Raw genomic sequence first — 23417 nt, forward strand, 5'->3', positions numbered from 1 at the left:
CTGCCTGACCTGCTGTGCTGTTCCAGCAATAAAGTTTCAACTTTGATCTCCAGCATCTGCAGACCTCACTTTCTCCTCTGATCTTTAAGGGGCCCTATTCTCTCCCTAGTTACCCTTTTGTCCTTAACGTATTTGTAAAAATACTTTGGATTCTCCTTAATTCTATTTGCCAGAGACATCTCCTGTCCCCATTTTGCCCTCCTGATTTCCCTATCAAGTATACTCCTATTTCCTTTATACTCTTCTAAGGATTCACTCTGTCTATACCTTGCATATGCTTCCTTCTTTTTCTTAATCAAACCCTCAATTTCTTTAGTCATCCAGCATTCCCTATACCCAACAGCCTTTCCTTGCACCATGACAGGAATATACTGTCTCTGGATTCTCATTACCTCATTTCTGAAGGCTTCCCATTTTCCAGATGTCCCTTTACCTGGAACATCTGTCCCCAATTAGTTTTTGAAAGTTCTTGCCCAATACCGTAAAAATTGGCCTTTCTCCAATTTAGGACTTCTACTTTTAGATCGGTCTATACTTTTCCATCACTATTTTAAGACTAATAGAATGATGGTCACTGGCCCCAAAGTGCTCCCCCACTGACATCTCAGTCACCTGCCTTGCCTTATTTCTCAAGAGTAGGTCAGGTTTTGCACCTTCTCTAGTAGGTACATCCACTTACTGAATCTATAACCTGGTGTTGTGTGATTTTTGATGTTATCCACCCCAGTCCAACACCAGCTGCTGTACATCATTACAGATTTAAGACAGAATGATGAGGAGTTTCTTCTCTCAGATGGTAATGATTCTGTGGAATTCTTTATCGCAGAGAACTGTCCACACTGGGTTGTTTGGTATATTCAAGGCTGAGACAGATCTTTAATTAGTGAGAGAATCGCAGAGCAATTGGGAAAATGCACACAAGTGTTGCTGAGGACTAGCAGATCAGTCATGATCCCATTGAACGGTGGAGTCAACTTGATGGGATGAATGGCCTACATCTGCTCCTACAACCTATGTCCTTACAGCTACGGAAAGGACAAGACGCAATCTTGACTGAAGATACTTGACTTGAAGGGAGTCAATTTTAGTCGTCCAAATCAATCAGAATTGGAACTTGACACAAAAATGTTAGTGAACAATTGACATCCTTAAAGAAAGGAAAATTCAAGTCGAATGAAGGTACATCACCAAGGGAAGAAAATGTAGGGCAACCACATCATGCTAGATGTTGAAAGCGTTGAACAATAATACAAACCAGAATAAAGGGACATATAACAGAAGCCAGCATGCTCATACAAACCTGGGTAAAAACCAGGCTCAGTGGAGTCAGCTCAGAATTGACCAGTTCTATCTACTCCTGGTGAATACTTTGCATCAGTTTTCACCCAGGAGAAGGGTATAGAGGATAGTAAGATTTGGGTGGAATGGACTGATATGCGATGGCATTTTGAGATCAAGAAAGGAATGGTGCATACGTCTCCAGGGCCTGATGGTATCCACCCTGGTTATTGAGAGTGTCGAGAGGGAATATTGCTGGAGCCTTATATCTTCATTAGCCAGTAGAGTTGTCTTGGAGAACTGGCATGTAGCCATTGTTGTTCTCCCATTCAAGAAGGGAATTAGGGATAATCCAGAATACTATAGGCTGGTGAGTCTCACATCGGTGGTTGGGAAAATTTTGGAGACGATTCTTAGGCGTAGGATTTTCACAAATTTGGAAAGGCATGCCCTAATTAGGGACAGTCAGCATGGCATTGTGCAGAGCAGGTCATGTCTTACTAACTGGATTACATTTTTCATGGAGATGACAAAGATGATTGATGAGTGTTGAGCAGTGGATGTTGTCTACATGGACGTTAGTAAGGCTTTCGACAAGGTCCCTCATGTTATGTTCATCCCGAAGATTAAGATGCATAAGATCCACGGTGACCTGGCTGCATGAATTCAGAATTGGCTGGCCAATAATGGCACAGGGTAGTGGTAGAAGGTTGTTTTTCAGGTTGAGGGTCCATGACTAGGGGTATTCTACAGGGATCTGTATTGGAACCTCTGCTGTTTATAAATTACTTGGATGTAAATGTAGATTAATTAGGTTAGTAAGTTTGCAGACAACATAAAGATCGGTGGAGTTGTGAATAGTGTAGAAGATTGTCAAAACACACAGAGGGATATACATTAATTGCAGATATGGGTGGAGAAATGCCAGATGGAGTTGAACCTGGGTAAGTGTGAGGTGCTGTACTTTAGGAGATCAAATGTGAAGGAGAAGTATGCAGTTAATGGACCCTGAACAGCACTGATGTGGAGAGAGACATTGGGGTTCAAGTCCATAGCTTACTGAAAGTGGCCACACAAGCAGACAGGGTTGTAAGGTGGTCTTGTGGCATGCTTGCCTTTATTGGTTAGGGGATTGAGTACAAGAGTCAGGAGGTCATATTGCAACGCTATAAGACTTTGGCCACACTTAAGAGTATTACGGTTGCCACTTTACGGTGAGGACGTGAAGGCTTTGGACAGGGTGCAGAAGAGACTTACCAGGATACTTCCTGGATTAGATGGTGTGAGCAATAAGGAGAGTCTAGTAAAACTCAAGTTGTTTTCTCTGGAGTGGTGGAGGCTGAGGGGAGTATTGACAGAAGTCTCAAAAATTATGAGTTACATAGACAGTGCTGATGGTCAGAATATTTTTCCCAGCGTTGAAATGTCTAATACTAGGGGACATAAGGTGAGGGGGTGGAGGATTCAAAGGAGATGTGAGGGGCAAGGTTTTTAACACAAACATCAGTGTGGATTGTGCTGCCAGAGATGATGGTGGAGGCAGATATGATAAGGGCAGTTAAAAGACTTTTCGATAAACACATGAGTATGCAAGGAGTGGAGGGATATGGGGCAAGGGCAGGCAGAACAGAATGTTTAATTTGGCATCACGTTCAGCACAACACCATGCACTGAAGTGCCTGTTCCTGTGTTGTACAGTTTGATGTTCTATGGTACACAAATGACCTCACTCAGTAAAATGCAATGCAATGATGCAATGGATTCAGGTACTGTGGAATATAGTTCTCTGCTTAGATGGGAGAAGTTGGAGCTGTTCTTTTTACAGCAGAATAGGTTGAGAGGAGATGTGGTGTAGACACTCAAAATCAAGGAATATCTGGATTTTTTCTATTAGTTTTGCAAGAGACATGGGTGTTGCGCGATAAATTGGCATGTGTTGTCTGTCCCTAAAAGCCCTTGAACTGAGTGCCTATTTCTAAAGATAGATTTGCTTTGGATCTGGAGACTGGATAAAGCTAGCAAACTTCTTCCACTAAACAAGCTGGACTTTTACAACAATTGACAATAGCTACATGGTTGTGATTAGGCTAACATTTACTCCAGACCATTATTGATCTCAAATTTTAATAACTGGTGTCCCCAGAACGGTATGCTGGGACCTCTGGGTTACTAGGTCAATGAGATTATCATAACCTAGCACTTCCTCAAGTAGAGAAAAACTGTTCCCAATGGACAAAAGATCCAAGACCAAAAAGGACATTGGCTATTTGTCATTCAATTTAAATCAGAGTTGATATGAGGAAAATGCAACGTCGGATCAAATTACTGCAGTTGCCGAAAGAAAGTTCTGGAGACCACCGCAGCTCAGGCAGCATCCATGGACAGAAAGCAAACTAATATTTCGAGTTGTAATGACTCTTCATCAGAGCTGAAGTGAAGTGTGGAGGGAATAGCATTTATGCAATAGTTGGGGGGGGGGGTGGTGGTTAGAGAGCGGTGGGAGAGAATAGTCATTGGTATGTGCAAATGGCAGAACAATGTGTCTTACTGTAAGACTAGAAAGAACAGACCGTCCCATTGTGGCGAGGGGAGGGATGACAGAAGGTCCTCCAGAATGTAACAAGCAAAGCGAAAGGAAAGGGAAGGAACAGGTTCACAATTTGAAGCTGTTGAATTCAATATTGAGTCCAAAAGTTTGCAAACTGCCTAGTTTGAAGATGAGGTGTTGTTTCTCCATTTTTGCTGTGATTTGCCGGAGCATTGCAGCATGCCAAGGACAGACAAGTTGGCTGACTTCACGTGATACTCTGTACGTTTCAGCAAAGAATGTATTTGCAACGTATATCAATAATGACAAAAAACCCACAGTTGACAACCATTGTGTGAAATTCAAAACAACCCAATGCCTGTTTGAAACAGTGGCAAAAAGAATTGTCTCTTTATTAACATTTTATTAACATTTCTCAGTGGTTATGTTACTGGATTAGTAAGTCAGGAAAACTCATTTCAAATGGCAGCTTGAGAACTTGAAACCAGTTTAAAGACTATCTGGAAATTAAAAGGCTCGTGTCAATAGTAGAGGCCATAAGGTGGATTTTCCTCTTTAGCACATACCTGGAATTCTGTTGGGAATGGGTGAAGTAACAATTAGGGCAACAGAGTTTCAAACACACCTCTCCATTTCTGACTATGGCATTTCCATTTCCCGGCATCAGGAACTGTGTCTGAAAACACTTTGCATAAATGTTCTGTGATGACAGGAGCACAACTCTGAAGGGCTGAGAGAAATTTGATTTCATATCCCAAACTAATCGCAACAAAACGGGAGGGATATGGAAATCTGCAATCTTTGAGAAGATTTGTAGCTCAAGTGGAGGTTCAGGTTGTAAGTTTGCTCGCTGAGCTGGTAGGTTTGGTTTCAGACATTTCATCACCATGCTAGGTAACACCATCAGTGAGCCTCTGGTGAAGTGCTGGTATTCTGTCCCGCTATCTATTTATGTGTCATGGTCTGTGGGAGTTGATATTATGAGTTGGTTGTGGGCTTCATTAATCATTTCTTGCAACATTCTGCGGCCATTCTGTTCTGCCATTCTCTGGTTTATGAGATGTTTGATTAGGAACCTGTTGGACCGACCACTAACAGACACGGAGAAAGCTGTGTTAATATGAGGGATGAACTACAGCGACAGAGACGTGGACAAAATGGCCTTCCTCGCAGCACTGGAATCAACCCTGAAAGACAATGAACTTACGGAAGAAACCCAGCAGATCATCAGGCAGACAGTACCACCAGCACTAAGCAGGAAGAAAGAAGGGAACACGCTCAACATAGAGGAAAGGAAAGCCTACCAGCTGACAAAGGACTGACATCCTAAAGAGAACACAGTACATTGAAAAGGTGAACCCACTACTCACAGACACCTACCAACAGGTGGCAATAGACCCAAATCCACAGCTAGAAAACCATATCACAGCATCTCTGAAGAAACTTCACAAATCAGGTGAAATTAACAAGACAAATCCCCAAAGAATGAAAACTGATAGATCCAACACACCCTGTTACTACAGATTAAATTACAGCGAGGTACAGGCCCTTCAGCCCCTGATGGAGATGATTACCGAGGGTACACAAATCAGGAGCTTCCGTCAGATCCATAGTCTCACTCTCTGGCACACCAACATACAGACTCACAAAGGAACTTCACTGTAAACTGAAATAGTAGAAGACTCATGTCACTCCATCCACTCCTCTCAAGAATTCCTAAACGTCATCAAAGACACCAAGATAGAAGAAGATGAAGTCATGGTCTCCTCTGATGTAATGGCCTTATTCATATCAATTAACATAAGCCTGGCCAAAGAAACACTGATCTCATTACTAGATGAACCAAGGACACAAACATCAGACAGCACCAACTCCATCAGCAAGGACAGCATCCTCGAACGAGTAGACCTGTGCTTCACAAACTTCTTCATTTTCAACAACAAGACTCACAAACAAATCAACAGGACACCCATGGGATCACCAATATCAGGATTCTTAGCAGAAGCAGTGATTCAGAGTCTAGATCGAACAGCCCTTCCCCCCCCCCCCATGATCCAACCCAAGCTTTGGGTCCACTATGTGGATGACATAGTTTTCATCACGAAACGGAACAAATTAGAGGAAACCTACAAATATCATTAACAACGTCCTTACTGGCATAAATTTCACCAAAAGAGGAAGAGAACAACAACAGACACCACGCCCCCCCCTTCCTAAATCGTCAGAGTGGAACGAACATTCAGTGGAGTACTGCAGACCAGTGTCTAAAGGAAAGCAACGCACACAGACCAGACACTTATCTACGGGAGCAATCATCCCAATACCCATAAACGGAGCTGCATCAAGACATTATTCAAATGGGCCACAACACACTGCAGCTCCCAGGTACTTGAAGCAGAAGAAGAAAAATACCTGTACAGCGTAATATTGACAATGTGTACCCGATAAACACAGTCCACAACCCAAACAAACAGATACAACAAGCCCAGAAACTCTAGCCACACTACCATACATCAAAGACATTGCGGAGACAATGAGCAGATTGCTCTGACCCTTTGGCATTATGGTAGCCCACAAACCTACCAACACACTGAAGCAGCTCCTGATGAACCTAAAGGACCCTGCAAGGACTATAACAAACACTACATTGGACAGACAGGCAGGAAACTAGCCACCAAAGGCCATGAACCACTATCACTAGTATCCTCACATACAGATGAGGAAGGACACCACTTTGACGGGGACAACACATCCGGACTAAACAGAGACACACAAGGGAATTCCTAGAGGCCTGGCATTCAAACTGGAACTGCACCAATAAACACATCGATTTGGACCCCATTTATCAACCTCTCAGAAAAAGAATCAGCAATGATATCTCTCACCACAACAGATCAAGACATACAAATAGGAAGCAGGATAGAACAGAGCTTCACCGGAGGTGCACTGATGATGTTACCTAGCATGGTGACGAAACGTCTGTGAGCAAACCTACCAGCTCAGTGAGCAAACTTACAACCTGGCTATGGAAATCTGTAAAACCAGGTAAGTTTGGGAATTCTGAGAGAAGCATACTGAGGAGTCAGGTACATTTGGACAAGAACGTTTAAAAGGCTTTGCCAATGCCCTCTCAGAAACCTCACAACTGCTGAATGCTCGCACATATCCCAATCATACCCTTATACCCCATCAATATCCCTTCAATACTGCAATGCGCCTTGAGTGCCAACCGTGACAGCACCCGCTATGTGTAGAATCAATGGGTTATAATAGTGGCAAGTCATTGTCAACATTTCCTTCTTCACGAAAATCATAAGTAAGTGTTGGAGCTTGGCCATAATGTGCAGTGTAGCTATCTGGTAACTAGATCAACAGATATCTGTTTTCCCAAATTTCTTCATTATGAATGTTTGGCTGATCTTCAAGAATGGCTAATGGAGTCATTTCAGTTGGGATCTGTTTACATGGCTTGAATGTAAAGCCATTCTTTACATCCAAGCTTGAAAGGCAGCACTTGATGAACAGATACAAGAGATCATAATAAGTTATGATACCTTTGAAGTAGTTTATAAATTCCTACTTGGATGAAATTTTAAAAAACAGGGTTAAAGATGTATCTATGGACACTATGAATGGTTGTAGTAGATTGACACTTTTATAGAGTACCAGGATGAGCAGTTATCATTTTTCAAAGTGTCTTCACTTATTTCTTTTAGGTGCATTTTAGACTTGTTCATGACTCAATGCTTCTGCACATGGTGTACACTTTGTGAGTAGGTATGGAGGAGACATGGATCTAATTAAAGAGGTGTGAAAGTGACGTCGGGGTCATGAAAGGAAAATGGAGGGATTTGAGATTGGAGAGTATGACAGTATACAAAAGGGGCAAGGCAGGATATGAATAAGGATGGAGGTGAGTGAGAAGTGATACAGGATGTGGATTGAGGGCGAGGAATGCCTAAAAATTAAGAAGTGGAAAATTATAATGCTGAAACCAGCTTATATGCTTTACAACTATTGGATTGTGCGAGCAAAGCCATCCTCAAAACAAGATGAGATTAACTTTATAAAGTGGTTATGTTGATATTTACTGCAGTTCTGAGGTGAGTTTTTTGAAGACATAAAGGTGAAATTTTAGCTCATCCGCCATCAGAGAAGAAAATTAATTTGCAGTATACCTGGAGTCAGGGATCGGACTAACCAAAGGGAATAATGAAATGTTTTAATTTTGACAATGATCTATATTTCTGTATAAATTAACCAATTCAAATGACTGCATTTGCATAAATGTGCTCACCTGATTTCCTAGGATTTTCTCTGAAGGTTTAATGTGTCGTTGAATCTCACATTCTGTTGGTTGAATTACCTTGATTCCATCCTCATAAAAAATATAGAACATGTTTCCAACTCCCAATCCTAGCAAAAGAAATGCGACAAGTTTGAAGAAAGAAAAGAAAACATTGGAAGGGCAGAAAGTCAAAATGAGAACAAATAGTATAAATGCACAGATGTCAAACAGCATATAAGAGAGAAAGGTAGGTAACATTTCAGGCGGTACCTCTATGGAAAGGATTCTGATCAAGGATCTGCAAGACTTTTGGCACATTTGCCTTCATTGCTCAGTCCTTTTGAGTATTGGAGTTAGGAAGTCATGGTGATGTTGTATAGGACATTGGTGAGGCCTCTTGTAGAGTACTGTGTCCAGTTCTTGTTGCTCATTTATAGGAAGGATAGTATTAAGTTGGAAAGGGCTCAGAAGAGATTCACCTGGATGTTGCCAGTTTTGGAAGGTTTGAGTTAGAAAGGAAGGCTGGATAGGCTGGGACTTTTCCACTAGAGCTTAGGAGGTTGAGAGGTGACCTTATAGAAGTTAATAAAATAATGAGAGAGTACAGATCGAGTTAATGGCAGTTGGCTTTTCCCTAGAATGGGGAATTTCAGGACTAGGGGCAAGTTTTTAAAGTGACAGGAGGGGCAAATGTTTTACATTTGTCCGCGTAGTCCGCGTGTGGTGGATTTGGGTAAAACTACAATGTTTAAAAGACATTTGGATAAGTACATGAGTAGGAAAGATTTGGTGGGATGTGGGCCAGGAACAGATAGGTAGGACTAGTTTAGTTTAGGATTATGTTCGGCCTGGACTTCTCCCTTGTCAGCCTTCTACAGGTCTGTTACCTCTGGAACAACCTGGTCGATTCCCCCTTCACTCCCAACACCTCCCCACATGGCACCTTTCCTTGTAATTGCAGAAGGTGTAACACCTGCCTGTTTATCTCCTCCTTCCTCGCTATCCAAGGCCCCAGACACAGCTTCCAGGTGAAGCAGTGATTTACCTGTACTTAAACAAAGAACAAAGATCAAAACAGCACAGGAAAAGGCCCTTCGGCCCTCCAAGCCTGCGCTGATACAGATCCTCTACCTGCTGTCTGTTTTTTAAGGATCTGTATCCCTTTTGCTCTCTGCCCATTCATGTATCTGTCTAGTTCATTCAGTTTAATCTACTGTATTCGCTGCTCACAATGTAGTCTCCTGTACATTGGGGAGACGAAACACACACTGGGTGACTGCTTTGTGGAACATGTTCTGTCTGCACAAAAGACTCTGAAATTCCTGTTGTCTGCCACACCACCTTGTTCCCTAGGTAGTATCTCTCTCTCAGGCTTGCTGCAGTGCTCTTGCGAAGGTCAGCGCAAGCTTTCTTATCAGAATTTCATTTTTCTCCTTGGGAACCCCGCAACCTTTAGGACTCGATAAAGTTAGGGCCGAAGCACCTTCTCCCATGTCTTTACCCCAATGCCCCATACACCAGGCTTTGTCATCACATGGCCTGCTGCCACAATTGTCCTATTGTCAGCTACTAATAGTCTAAATTAGTAGCTATTGATTCTCCCAGGTTGACCTTTATTCATTCCTTTCTTTGTTCAGAGATTGTTCTCTTTCTCTGGCTTCATCTTCACCCATCTCCCCTCCTCCTCTCTTCTCTCCCCATCCCACCTTCAGCATATATATTAATGATTTCCTAGCTTCAATAAGTTCTGGAGAAGGGTCACTGAAAACAAAATGTCAACTGTGTTTTCTCTCCAAACGTACTGCCAGACCTGCTGAGATTTCCCTGCAATCTCTGTTTGTGCTTCTGATTTCCAGCATCGGTAGTCCTATGATTCTTTCCTGGGCCAGAGGCCTTAAAGTTTGACAGGAACAGAATGTGAAATGAAAGGTAAATCTCAGAGAGGCGTATTAACATGAAGGTGCCCTCACTAACGACACATTTAAATCTTTAGTTAAGGAATATTTTGAGCAGTCAGTCCATCATAGAGTTTGGAGATTGGAGGGTCAGGAATCTGTATAGAGGATGCCTTGAGGTTGTCCCAGGCAGGCAAAGAGGATGTCTGGCCCTATCTGGATAACTGGCACCTTGAGCTGCTGCCAGAGCCATGTCCAGACACCAACCCTGACACCCAGCTCATGCAAGAGACTTAAGATTTTCAAGGTTATCTGAATTAATTTTACTCTAAACCCTCCTGCTTAATTTAAAACAGCAATGCAGAAAAGATTTATCCTGTGCAGTAATCTGAAAATTCGAGACGTCAAGAACTATTTAAAGTAAAAATTGACAACTTTATTTCTTAAAGTATAACACAGAATAATTAACTAACAGCTATTCACAACTCCTTCCTCTAACCTATCTTTTACTTTCCCTTCTATAATTCTAGTCCGATAAAATCCCTGAGTAAGATTTACCAAAAAAATTCAAATTTCAAATCCAGCCAATGGTCGTATATTCCTTGGTAGATTTGCTCTCCAGGTTGGTGACGATGTTTTTTTTTCTCTGTACAAACTCCTTCTCTAGACAGGTACCTCTCTAACAGTTCTGACTAGCAGCCTTCATCTATTGGTCTTTTGATAGTTCTCCCCCAACTGTTCAATTTCTCCCAAGTCTTATACCCCCAAAGCATCGGATTGTGTCATTGGCTTTTAATATTGTCAATATACTCAATTCAAACTTGATTGGAGTTTGGTTTTTTTTGGAGGGGGTATAATTTAAACTGATTGGCCTAATTCGAATTTGTTTTTGTCTCCAGGCAACCAGCTCCCCTTGCTGCTGGACCACATGTTACATTGTATCTTGTTCAGAACACTTGGTGATGTCAGGTAGTTCTGTTAGCTTTTAACTCTTAAAGATACAGTAACCCCACATCTTCATAACACACTTGCTCTTAAAAATATCAGGATGGTATTTTATTCAGAAGTTTGAACATAGAGAATGTTAATAACGGTAGTTTTACAAGTACATAAATACAAGACAAAAACTTGCTTCAATACCTTCCTCCTGCCACAGTATATTTGCAACTGCAGCATCAAGAAAAGAGAGAGCCAGAATATAATTAAACAGTTGTGAACATATTAGTTTGAAGAATAAGACAAATGCTACAATAGACATTGCACCATATCAAATATAACTTTTAAAAAGACAAAATGAGACCATGCAATAAGTTTTCCTAAAACCATTTTGGACAGTGGGGAAGATCCCAAAATAATATAAAGGATGCTGAAATACAACAGTTGAGTCACTATACTTATCTGCTGTCTGATTATTTTTTGTTTTAGATGATTGATGTTTAAAAAAAATGTTTAGCAATTTATGAAGACCACTTTACTAACCATCTTTAATCTTTGTTCAAAATATTACAAGATTAAAGCTTTGAGCATGTGCAAACATGTCATCTAATTTCTGGCAGCAAGTTGAATCACCTGCAGTCTTAAATTATAACAGCCAACATTCAAATCAAATTACAACAGATTAGTTGCAACTTTAACTTAAAATGTCTAAATTACAGTCAGTTTAATAATACATGTACAGTGTCATTGAGCAACATAGCACTGAACTACCATCAAGTTCTTCCATGTCCTTATATATGAATCTCTGTTGATTGATATGCTGAATAGCACTTCTGCACTGGAGTGTAATAATCAAGTTTATGACTGACGGCAGTAAGTTGACTTCCAGAGAAAAATAGCACATGGTGCCTCTCATAATTTTATTTACTTCAATCAGATCTCCCCTCAGTCTCTTGTGCTCTGGGGAAAACTAACCCAGTCGATCGAGTTTCTCCAAATAACTGAGACTTTCCATCCAGGCAACATCCTGGTGAATCTCCTCTGCAATCCCATCTTTCCGATAATGCGACAACCAGATCTGCACAGATTATTTGATTTGTGTCCAAACCAATGCTCTACAAAGTAGCAACAACACTTCCCTGCTACTATGTTCGACATCCGGCTAACAAAGGCAATTATCGCATTTGTCTTCTTCACCACCCTATTTACCTATGTCGACAACTTCTATGGTCATCCATGGACTTGCTTACCAAGGTCCTTTTGTTTCTCAGCATTCTCTAGGGACCATTGTTTAAATTCTTTCCTTATTAGACCTGTTAAAATGCATCAATTATTTCTGCCCTATTTTAGGCTACTTTCCTCCCGGAATGTGAGAGAGGCTGGTACCATGAGAAATGATAATGGATGGTATAGCTGCAAATTTTGATGCAGGTGTCCTGGGCCAGTGTGAATTGGAGAAGATGTTTCAGACAACAGTAGATCATGAGTCTAGCAGGGGGTTGGTACAGTAGTAGAGATAGAGAGAGTGTGAAGTATTGGAGAGAAGGTGATGGCACTTTTGCAACAGGGTGGAGAAGGACATTGGAAATCTTCCTGTAGTCCTGGGCTTACTTCAGATTGTTGAGACTGCACTAGCCTGGGTGACAACCTTGGGTCAGGCTGCAAAGGTCTGGTATCATGACCTTCATTGTTGATCCTGGTGGAAGAGCAAGTCCTATCACTTCTCCATCCTGTTCAGCAAGAGACACAGTTCCCTGCTGCACAAAGGTACTAATTTCTCCCTATCTGCCATACCTGGGACAAACACGAGGAACTCTTCAGGACAGATCTGGACTGACACTGCTTTATCAGTTGCCCAACTGCACTAGCCTGGGTGACAACCTTGGGTCAGGCTGCAAAGGTCTGGTATCATGACCTTCATTGTTGATCCTGGTGGAAGAGCAAGTCCTATCACTTCTCCATCCTGTTCAGCAAGAGACACAGTTCCCTGCTGCACAAAGGTACTAATTTCTCCCTGTCTGCCATGCCTGGGACAAACACAAGGAACTCTTCAGGACAGATCTGGACTGACACTGCTTTATCAGTTGCCCAACAGCATTTTAAATATGGTGCAGGTGATGCAAATCTATCAGCAGATATTTGGTGGACATGACAACTAAGAGAAGGAATAGGCACTTCAGCCCTTCAGGTCAGCTATGCTATTTCATACAATCATGGTTGATCTCACCTTGGCCTTAAATCTGCATTCCTGCTTGGTTCCCATAATCCTTTAATACATTAAGAATAAAAAAAAACTGTCATCTCCTCCTTAAATTTATTCAGCCTCCCAGATTCCACTGCACTCGGGATAATGAATTCCTCCTTATCTCTGTTTACATCTGACACTCCTTAGCCTAAAACTATGACCTCTTGTTCTAGAATGCTCTACAAGAGGAAACATTCATTCTACATCTACTTTGTCAATCTCCTTTAGCATTTTATATACCTAAATTAGATCTTCTCTCACCTTTCTAAGCTCTAGCTTGAATTGTTCAACCTCTCCTTGGAAGACAAGCCTTTCATCTCTGGAATTAATCTCACAAACCTTCTCTCTCCTTAAGTAAGTGCATCAAAACTGTATGTAGTGCAGGTGTGTGCTGAAAAGAGTTGGGAACAGTAGCAAGGACTTCGAGAGGCACAGAGAGTCAGGAACAAGGTAAGAATGTTATGCTTGTTCAGAACAGCTAGCACTGACTGGGTTGCTAGGAGATAAAAACAAATTCAAATTCAGGCAATTAGTTTCAATTATGCACCAAAATACCAAACTCCAATCAAGTTTGAATTTGGTATTTTTTTACAATATTAAGACCAATGAAATGATCTGATGCTTTGGCGTATAAGACTGAGGAAAATTAATCAGTTGGAGGAGAACTGCCAAGCCACCAGCAAGTACAGACTGCCCATAGAATATCTCTCTTAAAGGTACCTTCATCTATCAATGATCTGATTAGATTAGATTAGATTAGATTCCCTACTGTGTGGATCTTTGAAACAGAAATCCCTAAGAAGAAAAGAAGACAGAGGAAGATACAAAGAGAAGATTAGACAGCTGTCTGGTTTTGAAATTTGAATTTTTTGGTAATTCTTAATCGGGGGTTTTATCGGGCTAATATTGTAGAGGGGGAGGTAAAAGATTGGTTAGAGAAAGTAGTTGTAAATAATTGTTAATTATTTATTCTCTGTTAGACTTTTAAAAATAAAGTTGTTAATTTTTACTTTAAATAGTGGCTTTTGGGAATAGTTCCTTGCATCTCGGATTTCATAGATTACAGCACAGTGTAAATCCTTTCTGTGTGTCAGGTTTACATTAGCAAGGAACGTTTACCCCGTGTCGTAACAATGCTAAAACTTTATCTCCTACCTCAAGTGCTTTACTTTTGCTAACCAACCTCCAATATAGAACCTTGTCAAAAGCTTTTCGAAAATCTAGTTATACTACATCCATTCACTTCTCTTTGTCAATTTTGTTTGCAACATTCTCAAGAAACTCCAACAAGTTTGTCAAACATAATTCTCCAATGCATTGACTCTCTCTATCGCCACCACCTTCAACTCTCTGGGATGTAGGCTATTAGGTCCAGGGCAGTTAATGACTTTCAGCCTCATGAATTTCTCCAGTACAACCATTTTACTAACATAATTTCCTTCAACTCTTTATTCTCCTGCTGCACTTGGATGTTTAATTCTGGGAGATTTCTTCTTTCTTCTTCAGTGAAATGATTTAGCTTCTCTGACATTTCTCGACAGCCCATTATAAATTCTCCTGATTCTCTTTCAAATGTTTTCTTATACTGGATTGTATTTGTATCCTGTTCTTCCTTTCTGTATCAGTTATTAGATTCTCATTTGTTTTTTCTTTCTAAAAACTTCCCAATTTTCAGATTTCTTACAATTTCTGGTCACTTTAAAAGCCTTTTCTTTTAAGCTTATATAATCCTTATCTTCCTCTGTCAGTCACAACTGACTGATACTTTTTGACTTTTTGCCCCTTGCAGAATGCACAGTCAATGTGGCCATTTAATATTCCTTTAAGGATAATCCATTGCCTATGTATTGTCATGCTTCTCAATGTATTTTCCGAACCCAGCTCATTCATAATGTGCCTCATGCTTTCATAGTTGTTATTAAAATTTAACAATGGCTTCTGCTAGAACAACTTTACTTTTAAATATATTGTAAAATCTATGAGATCATGCTCACTTATACTTAAAGGTTATTTTATAGCAACTTATTAATTACTCTGCGGAAACATAGAATCCCTACAGTGTGAAAACAGGCTATTCTGCCCATTAAGTCTACACTGATCCAACAATGCGCACCCTACCCAGATCCAACCCCTACAGTATTCCTCTAAACCTGCAATTCCTACAGCTATTTCACCTAACCTACATATCCCAATTCAGAGTGGCCAACCCACCCAGCCTGCATATGTTTGGAATGTGGGATGTTGCAAAGTTTGGTAAATGAATTATAGATTGGGGGCAGCATGTTAGAATTTGGTGTTTGTAAATCATTAGTGTTTGCAAAATGCTAGGTGTGGAAGCTTTGTGTGTCCCTTTAAAAGATTATGCTTTTTCACTGCTTAGAGATTTAAAATGCATATCTGTGAGCAGCACTTTGAAAATTTGCAGGTACACAGAGAGCATCTGAATTGAAACATTTATAATGAAAGGCTGTACAGTTAACAGACCAAGCAGCATTTTTACCAAGACAATAGGCTCTTGAATTTAGCTAATCAATTTGAATCAGACCCTTAGATACCAAAAACCTATCAAATTTAAATCTGATGGCTTTGACAATCTGATTGTAAAACTAATGATATGTCATCAAGGGTATAAAAGAAGGGGGCAATTGGAAAATTGGCAGAGTAATGCTATTTGCTAGAGATTTCAGCTCTAGCTCTTAGAGAAAGTACTATCTATTTACAATGGTACCAACAATGGAAAGAAGGAAAGACAGAAGGAACGACATAGAAGCACAGAACATTCCGGAAGACATATAACCTGGCTGTAATCTCGAGAGACTAAATTCTATTGAATTTCATATATGTGGGACTTATATATATTGGAACAGCATACCATTAGAATCTTGCTCTATTTGGGAATGGTTAGTAGTTAGAAAGGATTTATTCTGTTTGTTAAAAGTTAATTAATTTGTTCACTGTCAAGAGTTAGATAAATAAGTGTCAAGGATTTATTTTATTTAACCACTGGACGTTGCAGAAAGGCAGGTTACACCACTTTTACAGATTATAAAGTGAGGTGCTCCTCTTTGAGTAGTTTGGTTTTAGTTCTTGGAGTGGGGGTGGTCAACCTCTACTTTATAACACGCAGACACAAGGAGAACGTGCAAACTACACACACACACACGAGGGTGGAATCAAACCCGGTTCCTAGAGCTGTGAGGTAGCAGTGCTAATAACTGAGCCACTATATCACCTTTCTTCTTCTCTGTACAACTGAGATGTGCTTGTTGCTGTGATCTGTGTCTGCCTGCACTCCCCTGAGGAACCATGGCCTTGAGTAGTTTCCAAAATGAAATATTGATTGGCAAGAATGATTAACTCAGGCGACTCTTGTCCTACCTGCCTGGCTTGTTGGACTGTCTGGACTCACCTTTTCCCTCTCTGCCTACACACGTCTAATCTGGAGTATGATCACCTCCTTATATGTGCCCACCATATAGTTCTCTGCAATGTGGATGATCAACAGTGGCTCCAGCTGCTACTCAAGTTCCGAAAACCAAAGGTCAATCTTGTGTAACTGATGGCAATCATTGTAGGTGTGTTTGGCTGTGAAACCGCCACAGGATACCCCATTGCCTTGCCATAACTCCTTAAACTATTTGTAACTCTTAAAATCAATATAAATTCACAATAAAAACATACTGGTAACTTTATTTTCCTTTGTTTTGACATTTGGATAAGATCATGAATGGAGAGGGTTAGAGGGATATGTGCCAAATGCAGGTTCATGGGACTACTTTAGTTTTGGAAAGCTAGCCAGCATGATGAATCGGTCTGTTTCCATGCTGTATGTCACCATATGGCACCTTTTGTGTTTTTAATGTATTTTGTGTATAAAATTACATTGAATCGCAACTTGATGCTGACCCTTTTATTCATTTCACAGGTATAGTCCCCAAACGATTTTACATTGAAATTGGATGGACTGGCCAAAGCATGGACAACATTGGCATCCCTGGATGGCCCTCTGATAAGAAGTGGCCAATGATTACTCTGAAGTTGAACCCAACTAGTCTTGCGTTCTTGAACATCCAGTTTGAGCCTGAATTGAGAGCATCTGCACCCTGTGATGGCCAGTGGCGTATGACAATAGAAGTGACTAACCAGTAACTGGATTACATGCTGGGTCTGTGCAATTTGACAAATAAAACATCATGATCTTCATGGAGGAAGGGCAAACTCTGCAAACTCTCCACCTTTATGTAGCATGCAGGGCTACTTACCTTTTGGACATTGGACTCAGATGGACTTAGCATAAGCTGGCCATCTACCCCAATTTCTACCCTCTCCCTTATAAGAACCCAGGAGAGCAAAAGTATGTCAATTTGCTCAGAGTGGGAGAAAACTTTAAATATTGGAGTAGGAAATGGCCTAAAATGGGCTGAACACTGTGTAAACTTAGTCTAGGGTCTGGGATGCAAAAGGTAAAATTGTTGGGAGGGGGCACATAAAAAGTTAAGTCAATGAGCTCCCATGTTAAGGCTATTAATGATTTCCAGCTATATGAAACAAGTGCAAGGGAGAGAAGTTGAAAATGTAAAGCTTTAAAAAAAGCTATGGAATGGAAAGAAAAGCGAGCAAATGCAATCCGAAATGACTCGAGAACAGGAACAGAGGAACCAAGTGAATTTGTTGCACATGGGATTGTTTCAGGCCCAAGGAGAGAATCCCTACCAAAGGGAACAGTGTACAATCTGGGACTGTGATGTACCCCACAAAAGCTCTGATTAATCTAGGCAAGAAATATTGTAATTTATAGGCAGTGGTCATGGCTCCACACCAAGTAAAACAAAAGCATAAAACCTACACTATAGATCACTCAAAGTGCCAGCATGAGATTGAGGGATTAAAGTCCCAAGTTGAAGTTCAGAAAGAGATAATGTGCTCATTCTGGACAACAGGGACAGAAGAGGAAAACAGCAATGAGGTGGCCTGGGGGGATTTGGGGAGGAAACACATTGGCATGCTGAGATCCCCATCCCCTTTCCTGAAGGAACCTAAGCCCCCAATACCCACATCATCCTCAGTAACCCCAGCCTCGTTTCCCCTCCCCAAAGAATGTAAATCCCAAATAACCACAGAGCCCTTTCCTGCCCCGATGAACCCTGCAACCATCAGTTACTGAGATAGGAAAAGATGTGCTATTCACGAAGGCACAATTGACATAGATAGCCAAAAAAATTGCCAGGCTTTGCACCTACCTCGAATCCCTATGCATTCTTTGACAACTTAGAGAATTTTGCATGGGCTCAGGAACCCTGGGAATATCAAGCCAGCATTGATGTGCTTAAGTCCTCCAGTTCACTCTGCTTTGCCCTATCTTCCTATGGACCAGGTATAACTCCAACCAGCAGAGAGTTTGTCCCCGATACCCATTGCTTCCAGTTTTCATGGGGTTTGTGCAAGTCACACTTGATTGTATGCAGCCTTGAGATCAAGGGCGTAACTCTCACCTCACCCCTGGAATTCGGTTCTCTAGTCCATATTTGAACCAAGGCTGTAATGAGGTGGGGAGCTAAGTGATCCTTTGAGGAACCCAAACTGGGCATCACTGAGCTCATTATTACTGAGCAAGTGCTGCTCAATAGCACTATTGATGACATCTATCACTTTACTGATGATCAGGAGTAGACCGATGGGGTGGTAATTGGCTAGGTTGGATTTGTCCTGCTTTTTATGTCTAGGACACACCTGGGCTATTTTCTGCATTGTTGGGTTGATGCCAGTATTGTAACTGCACTGGAAGAGCTCAGATAGGGGAGTGGCAAGTTCTGGAGCACAAACCTTCAGTACTATTACTAGAATGTCATGAGGGTCCACAGTCTTTGTCTTATCTATGATTCCAAACATTTCTTGATATCATGTGGGGTGTACCGAATTAGCTGAAGATGGTATCGGTAATGCTGGGACCCTCTGGAGGAGGCCGAGATGGATCATCCATTCACAATTCTGGCTGAATATTGCTGCACTGCTTCAGTCTTATCTTCTGCACTGAAGTGTTGGGCTCTCCCAACATTGAGGATCGGGATATTTTTGGAGCCCCCTCATCCAGTGAGTTTGTTAATTGTCCCCCACCATTCACGGCTAGATGTGGCATGACTGCGAAGCTTAGATCTGATCCATTGGTTGTGGGATCACTTAGCTCCATCAGTTGCTGCTAATGCTGTTTGGTATGCAAGTCGTTCGGTTTGGTAGCTTCACCAGGTTGACACCTCATCTTTAGGTAAGCCCAGTGCTGCTCCTGGCATTCCTTCCTGCACTCTCCATTGAACCAAGGTTGATCCCATGACTTGATTGTAATAGTTGAGTGGGGGACAACGCTGGGCCATGAGGTACTGGGGTACAATTCTGCTCTTCTTCATGACCCACAATACTTCATGGATGCCCAGCTTTGAGTTGCCATGCCTGTTCAAAGTCTGTCCCATTTCACTTGGTGATAATGCCACACAACATGATCAAGGTTATTCTCACTGTGAAGGCAATACTTCACAAGGACTATGTTATGATCACTCTTACCAATACTCTCATAGGCAATTACATCTGCAGCTGGAAGATTGGTAAAGATGAGGTCAAGTATGTTTTTTTCTCTTGTTGATTCCCTCACCACCTCAATCTGACTCAATCAAGCAGCTATGTCCTTTAGGATCTGACCAGCTCAATCACTAGTACTGCTGCCAAGCCACTCTTGGTGGTTAACATTGTCATCCCCCACCCAGAGTACATTTTGTATCCTAGCCCGCCTCAGTGCTTCCTCCAAATATTGTTCAACATAGAGGAGTACTGATTTCTCAACCGAGGGAGGATGGTACGTGGTACTTAGTAAGAGGTTTCTTGCCATGTTTAGTCTAAAGCCATGAAACTTCATGATGTCTGTAGTTAATGTTGAGAACTCCCAGGGCAACTCCTCCCTGACTGTATACCATTGTATCGTCATCTCTGCTGAGTTTGTTCGTGGATAGGACAGGACATATCCAGGGATGGTACTGGAGTCGCCTGGGACATTGACTGTAAATATGATTCAGTGAGCGTGATTATGTCATATGGTTGCTTGACGAGTCGATGAGACAGCTCTCCCAATTTTGGCACTCGCCCCGAGATTTTAGTAAGGAGGACTTTGCAGTGTCGACGGACCTGTTTCTGTCGTTATCTTTTCCAGTGCCTAGGTAAATGTCAGGTGATCTGTCCCATTCCATTGCTAGGCCATTTCAAAGGGCAATTGACAGTCAACCTCATTGCTGTGGAATCAAATGTAGGCTAGACTGGGTGAGGATGTCAGATTTCTTTCCCTGAAGGATATCAGTAAACTGGATGGCTTTTCCTTCAATAATTGACAATGATTTCATCATCAGTAGATTCTTAATTCCACATTTTCTTTCTATTATTGAATTTAAATTCCACCATCTGCCGTGGTGGGATTCGAATCCAGGACCCCAGGATAATACCACTAAGCCTCCCCATAAAGGAATTATGTTTGCTCTTTTCAAACCTAATGTGACCATTCCTTAAATCTCAGGAATAATGGAAAATTAAAATCAATATATCAAAAATTTCACTGAACATTTTTTTACAACTTTAGGATGAAATACATCAGGACCTAGGCATTTGTTAGCCAACCGCTCCAACAATTTACTTAATACCAGTTCTCTGGTGATTGCAACTTTCCTGAGTTCCTCCATCCATTCCATATGCTAATTCATATGTGCCCATGTTAATGTCTCTTAATGTTTTTCTCGTGCTATGAGACATTTGCACAAAATATGTGCAAACATGCTTAGAGTGGGCTAGGACACCTGATGTAAGGGATCTAATCCACTTTAGATTAGATTCCCTACAATGTGGAAACAGGCCCATTGGCCCAACCAGTCCCCACCGATCTTCCAAAGAGTAACCCACCCAGACCCATTTCCCTCTGACTAACTGACCTAACACTATGTGGTAATTTAGTGTGGCCAATTCACCTAACCTTCACATCTTTGGATTGTGGGAGGAAACTGGAGCACCTGGAGGAAACCCACGCAGACAGGGGGAGAATGTGCAAACTCCACACAGACAGTTGCCCGAGGCTGGAAATGAACCTGGGACCCTGGTGCTGTGAGGCAGCAGTGCTAACCACAGAGCCACTGTGCTGCCCCATTTGAGGCAAAAGTTGTCAATCTAGCAGCACTGCAAAGGGAACATTTCTATGCTGAAGGGGAGGTTAGCTAGCTGAAAGTATTTAGTGGGAAAGCCTCAAATTGGCTACTCAGACCTTCACATTTCGAAGCAACTTTCAATGAAACCTTGGATAAGGATGGTGGCTTGTAATGCTAACAAATCTTTATTTGTTTCTATGTAATCTTTGAAATCCACTCCCACGTCAGGTCCAGAAACGTGACCCAGCACAAAGCCCCATCTCTATCCGTCCCTTGAACCTCTGAAGAGGAACTTGCGAGAGCCTCAGAGGATGGGCCATCACAGTTTTTCTCTCCACCCACTCCCCACCTCCCCCCACCCACCACCACAGAGCCATTTACTTCATAGGCTAATCTACCCAGAGTAGGGTGGAGGTCATCCCCATTCTGGTAAGCACAGCACTGACATGGGTCCATAGCTAGAGCAGGAGGAAATAGCTGTGGTTTCTGACACTCATATCTGCTGGAGCAGTGGCCCCTGCTCAGCCCAATACCAATATAGATTTGATGGAAATGCAGGAGCAAGCAGGAGAAAGATGGGCACAGGTGCCAGATATTGTACGCAAACTGAAGTAAAATTTGATGGCTGCTGTTTGGCTCTGCTGTGCAAGTGCTTGGCTGTCTCTATGGAATGGATGACTGCTATCAAGGAGAGCGAGGTATGGCAGGAAAATCAGGATTTGCGAGGGACATGTTAGGCCTTCACTCCATTGCTTCAACCATAGATGCATTCGTTGAATACTTAGGCAGGAGGCAGTGCGATGGCTCACTGGCTAGCATTGCTGCCTCACAGCACTAGGGACATGGGTTCAGTTCCAGTCTCGGGTGACTTGTCTGTGTGGAGTTTGCACATTTTCCCTTGTGTGGGTTCACTGCAGGTGCTCCGATTTCTTCACACCACCCAAAGATGGGGGTAGATTCCCTACAATGCTGAAACAGGCCCTTCGACCCAACCAGTCCACACCGGCCCTCCGAAGGGTAAGCCACCCAGACCCATTTCCCTCTGACTAATGCACCTAACACTATGGCAATTTAGCATGGCCAATTCACCTAACCCGCACATCTTTGGACTGTGGGAGGAAACCGGAGCACCCAGAGGAAACCCACAAACTCATTGGGAGAATGCGCAAACTCCACGCAGACAGTCGCCCAAGGCTGGAATCGAACCTGGGTCCCTGGTGCTGTGAGGCAGCAGTGCTAACCACTGAGCCACCGTACTGCCCTTAAAAATGTGCAGGTTTGGTAGACTGGCCGTGCTAAATTGCTCCACACAGTGTCCAGCAATGTGTAGGCTAGGTGGATTAACCATGGGAATACGGGGACAGGGTCAGGATGTGTCTGGTGTCATGCTCCTCGGAGGGTCAGTGTGGACTCGATGGGCCAAATGGCCTGTTTCCACACTGTAGGGATTCTATGATTTCTAAGAAATGAGTAGAATCAGGTCTGGGCCCACAGTACACCTGTCAATGCCAGTGGAGGCAAGTTGGCAAAGCAATAAGCAGGCTTCCTCAAGGTCAGCTGAAGTTGCCAAGATGGATCCAAAATGTAGTCAACTTAAAAGAAAGATTAAACAACATTGTACAGAAGGTGAAACCAAAGTGAGTTCAATCTGACATTTAACGCAGACACAACACTTGGTATGACAGTCTTGTGGTCTCTTTCAATTCTGTTAAGGATCTGAAAAATTATGTTTCCATTGTAGGCTATCTTGATGGGAGCTGAAATGCCCGCTCAAATGTGCGTCATGTGGCTGATGCTATCATTCTCCGCTATTCTCTGGAAGGAACATAACCTCTGGAAAGTAGGAACTTAAGCTGGACGCTTGTGTTTTGGAGTCAATCAGCAGGCTCTAGGCTCTCTGAAACTCTGCAATAGATGAACACCCCTTGCAAACAGATTCTTCGGGGACGGGACAGGGTAAATGTCGAGAGGTTGTTTCCCATTGTGGGAAATTTTAGGCCCAGAGTGCATAATGTTAGACTAAGGGGTCACCGATTTAAGTCAGGTGACAATTTTT

At 42.1% G+C, this 23417-nt stretch overlaps 1 protein-coding gene across 3 annotated transcripts in view; it reads right to left on the reverse strand.

Moving 5' to 3' along the window:
* The window catches only part of fstl5 (follistatin-like 5), a 534185-nt gene that overhangs the window by 36298 nt on the left and 474470 nt on the right, over window positions 1-23417 (reverse strand). For 2 of the 3 annotated variants that reach the window (XM_043698740.1, XM_043698750.1), the window contains exons 11-12: window positions 11150-11176; window positions 8124-8242 (exon numbers count right to left, since the gene is read on the reverse strand). In XM_043698740.1, the coding sequence (XP_043554675.1) occupies window positions 8124-8242; window positions 11150-11176 (146 nt within the window). The remainder of the gene's footprint in view (window positions 1-8123; window positions 8243-11149; window positions 11177-23417) is intronic. The other variant, XM_043698761.1, reaches the window with a different exon arrangement.

The sequence above is a fragment of the Chiloscyllium plagiosum genome, chromosome 1 (genome assembly GCF_004010195.1).
Source record: "Chiloscyllium plagiosum isolate BGI_BamShark_2017 chromosome 1, ASM401019v2, whole genome shotgun sequence".
NCBI lineage: Eukaryota > Metazoa > Chordata > Chondrichthyes > Orectolobiformes > Hemiscylliidae > Chiloscyllium > Chiloscyllium plagiosum.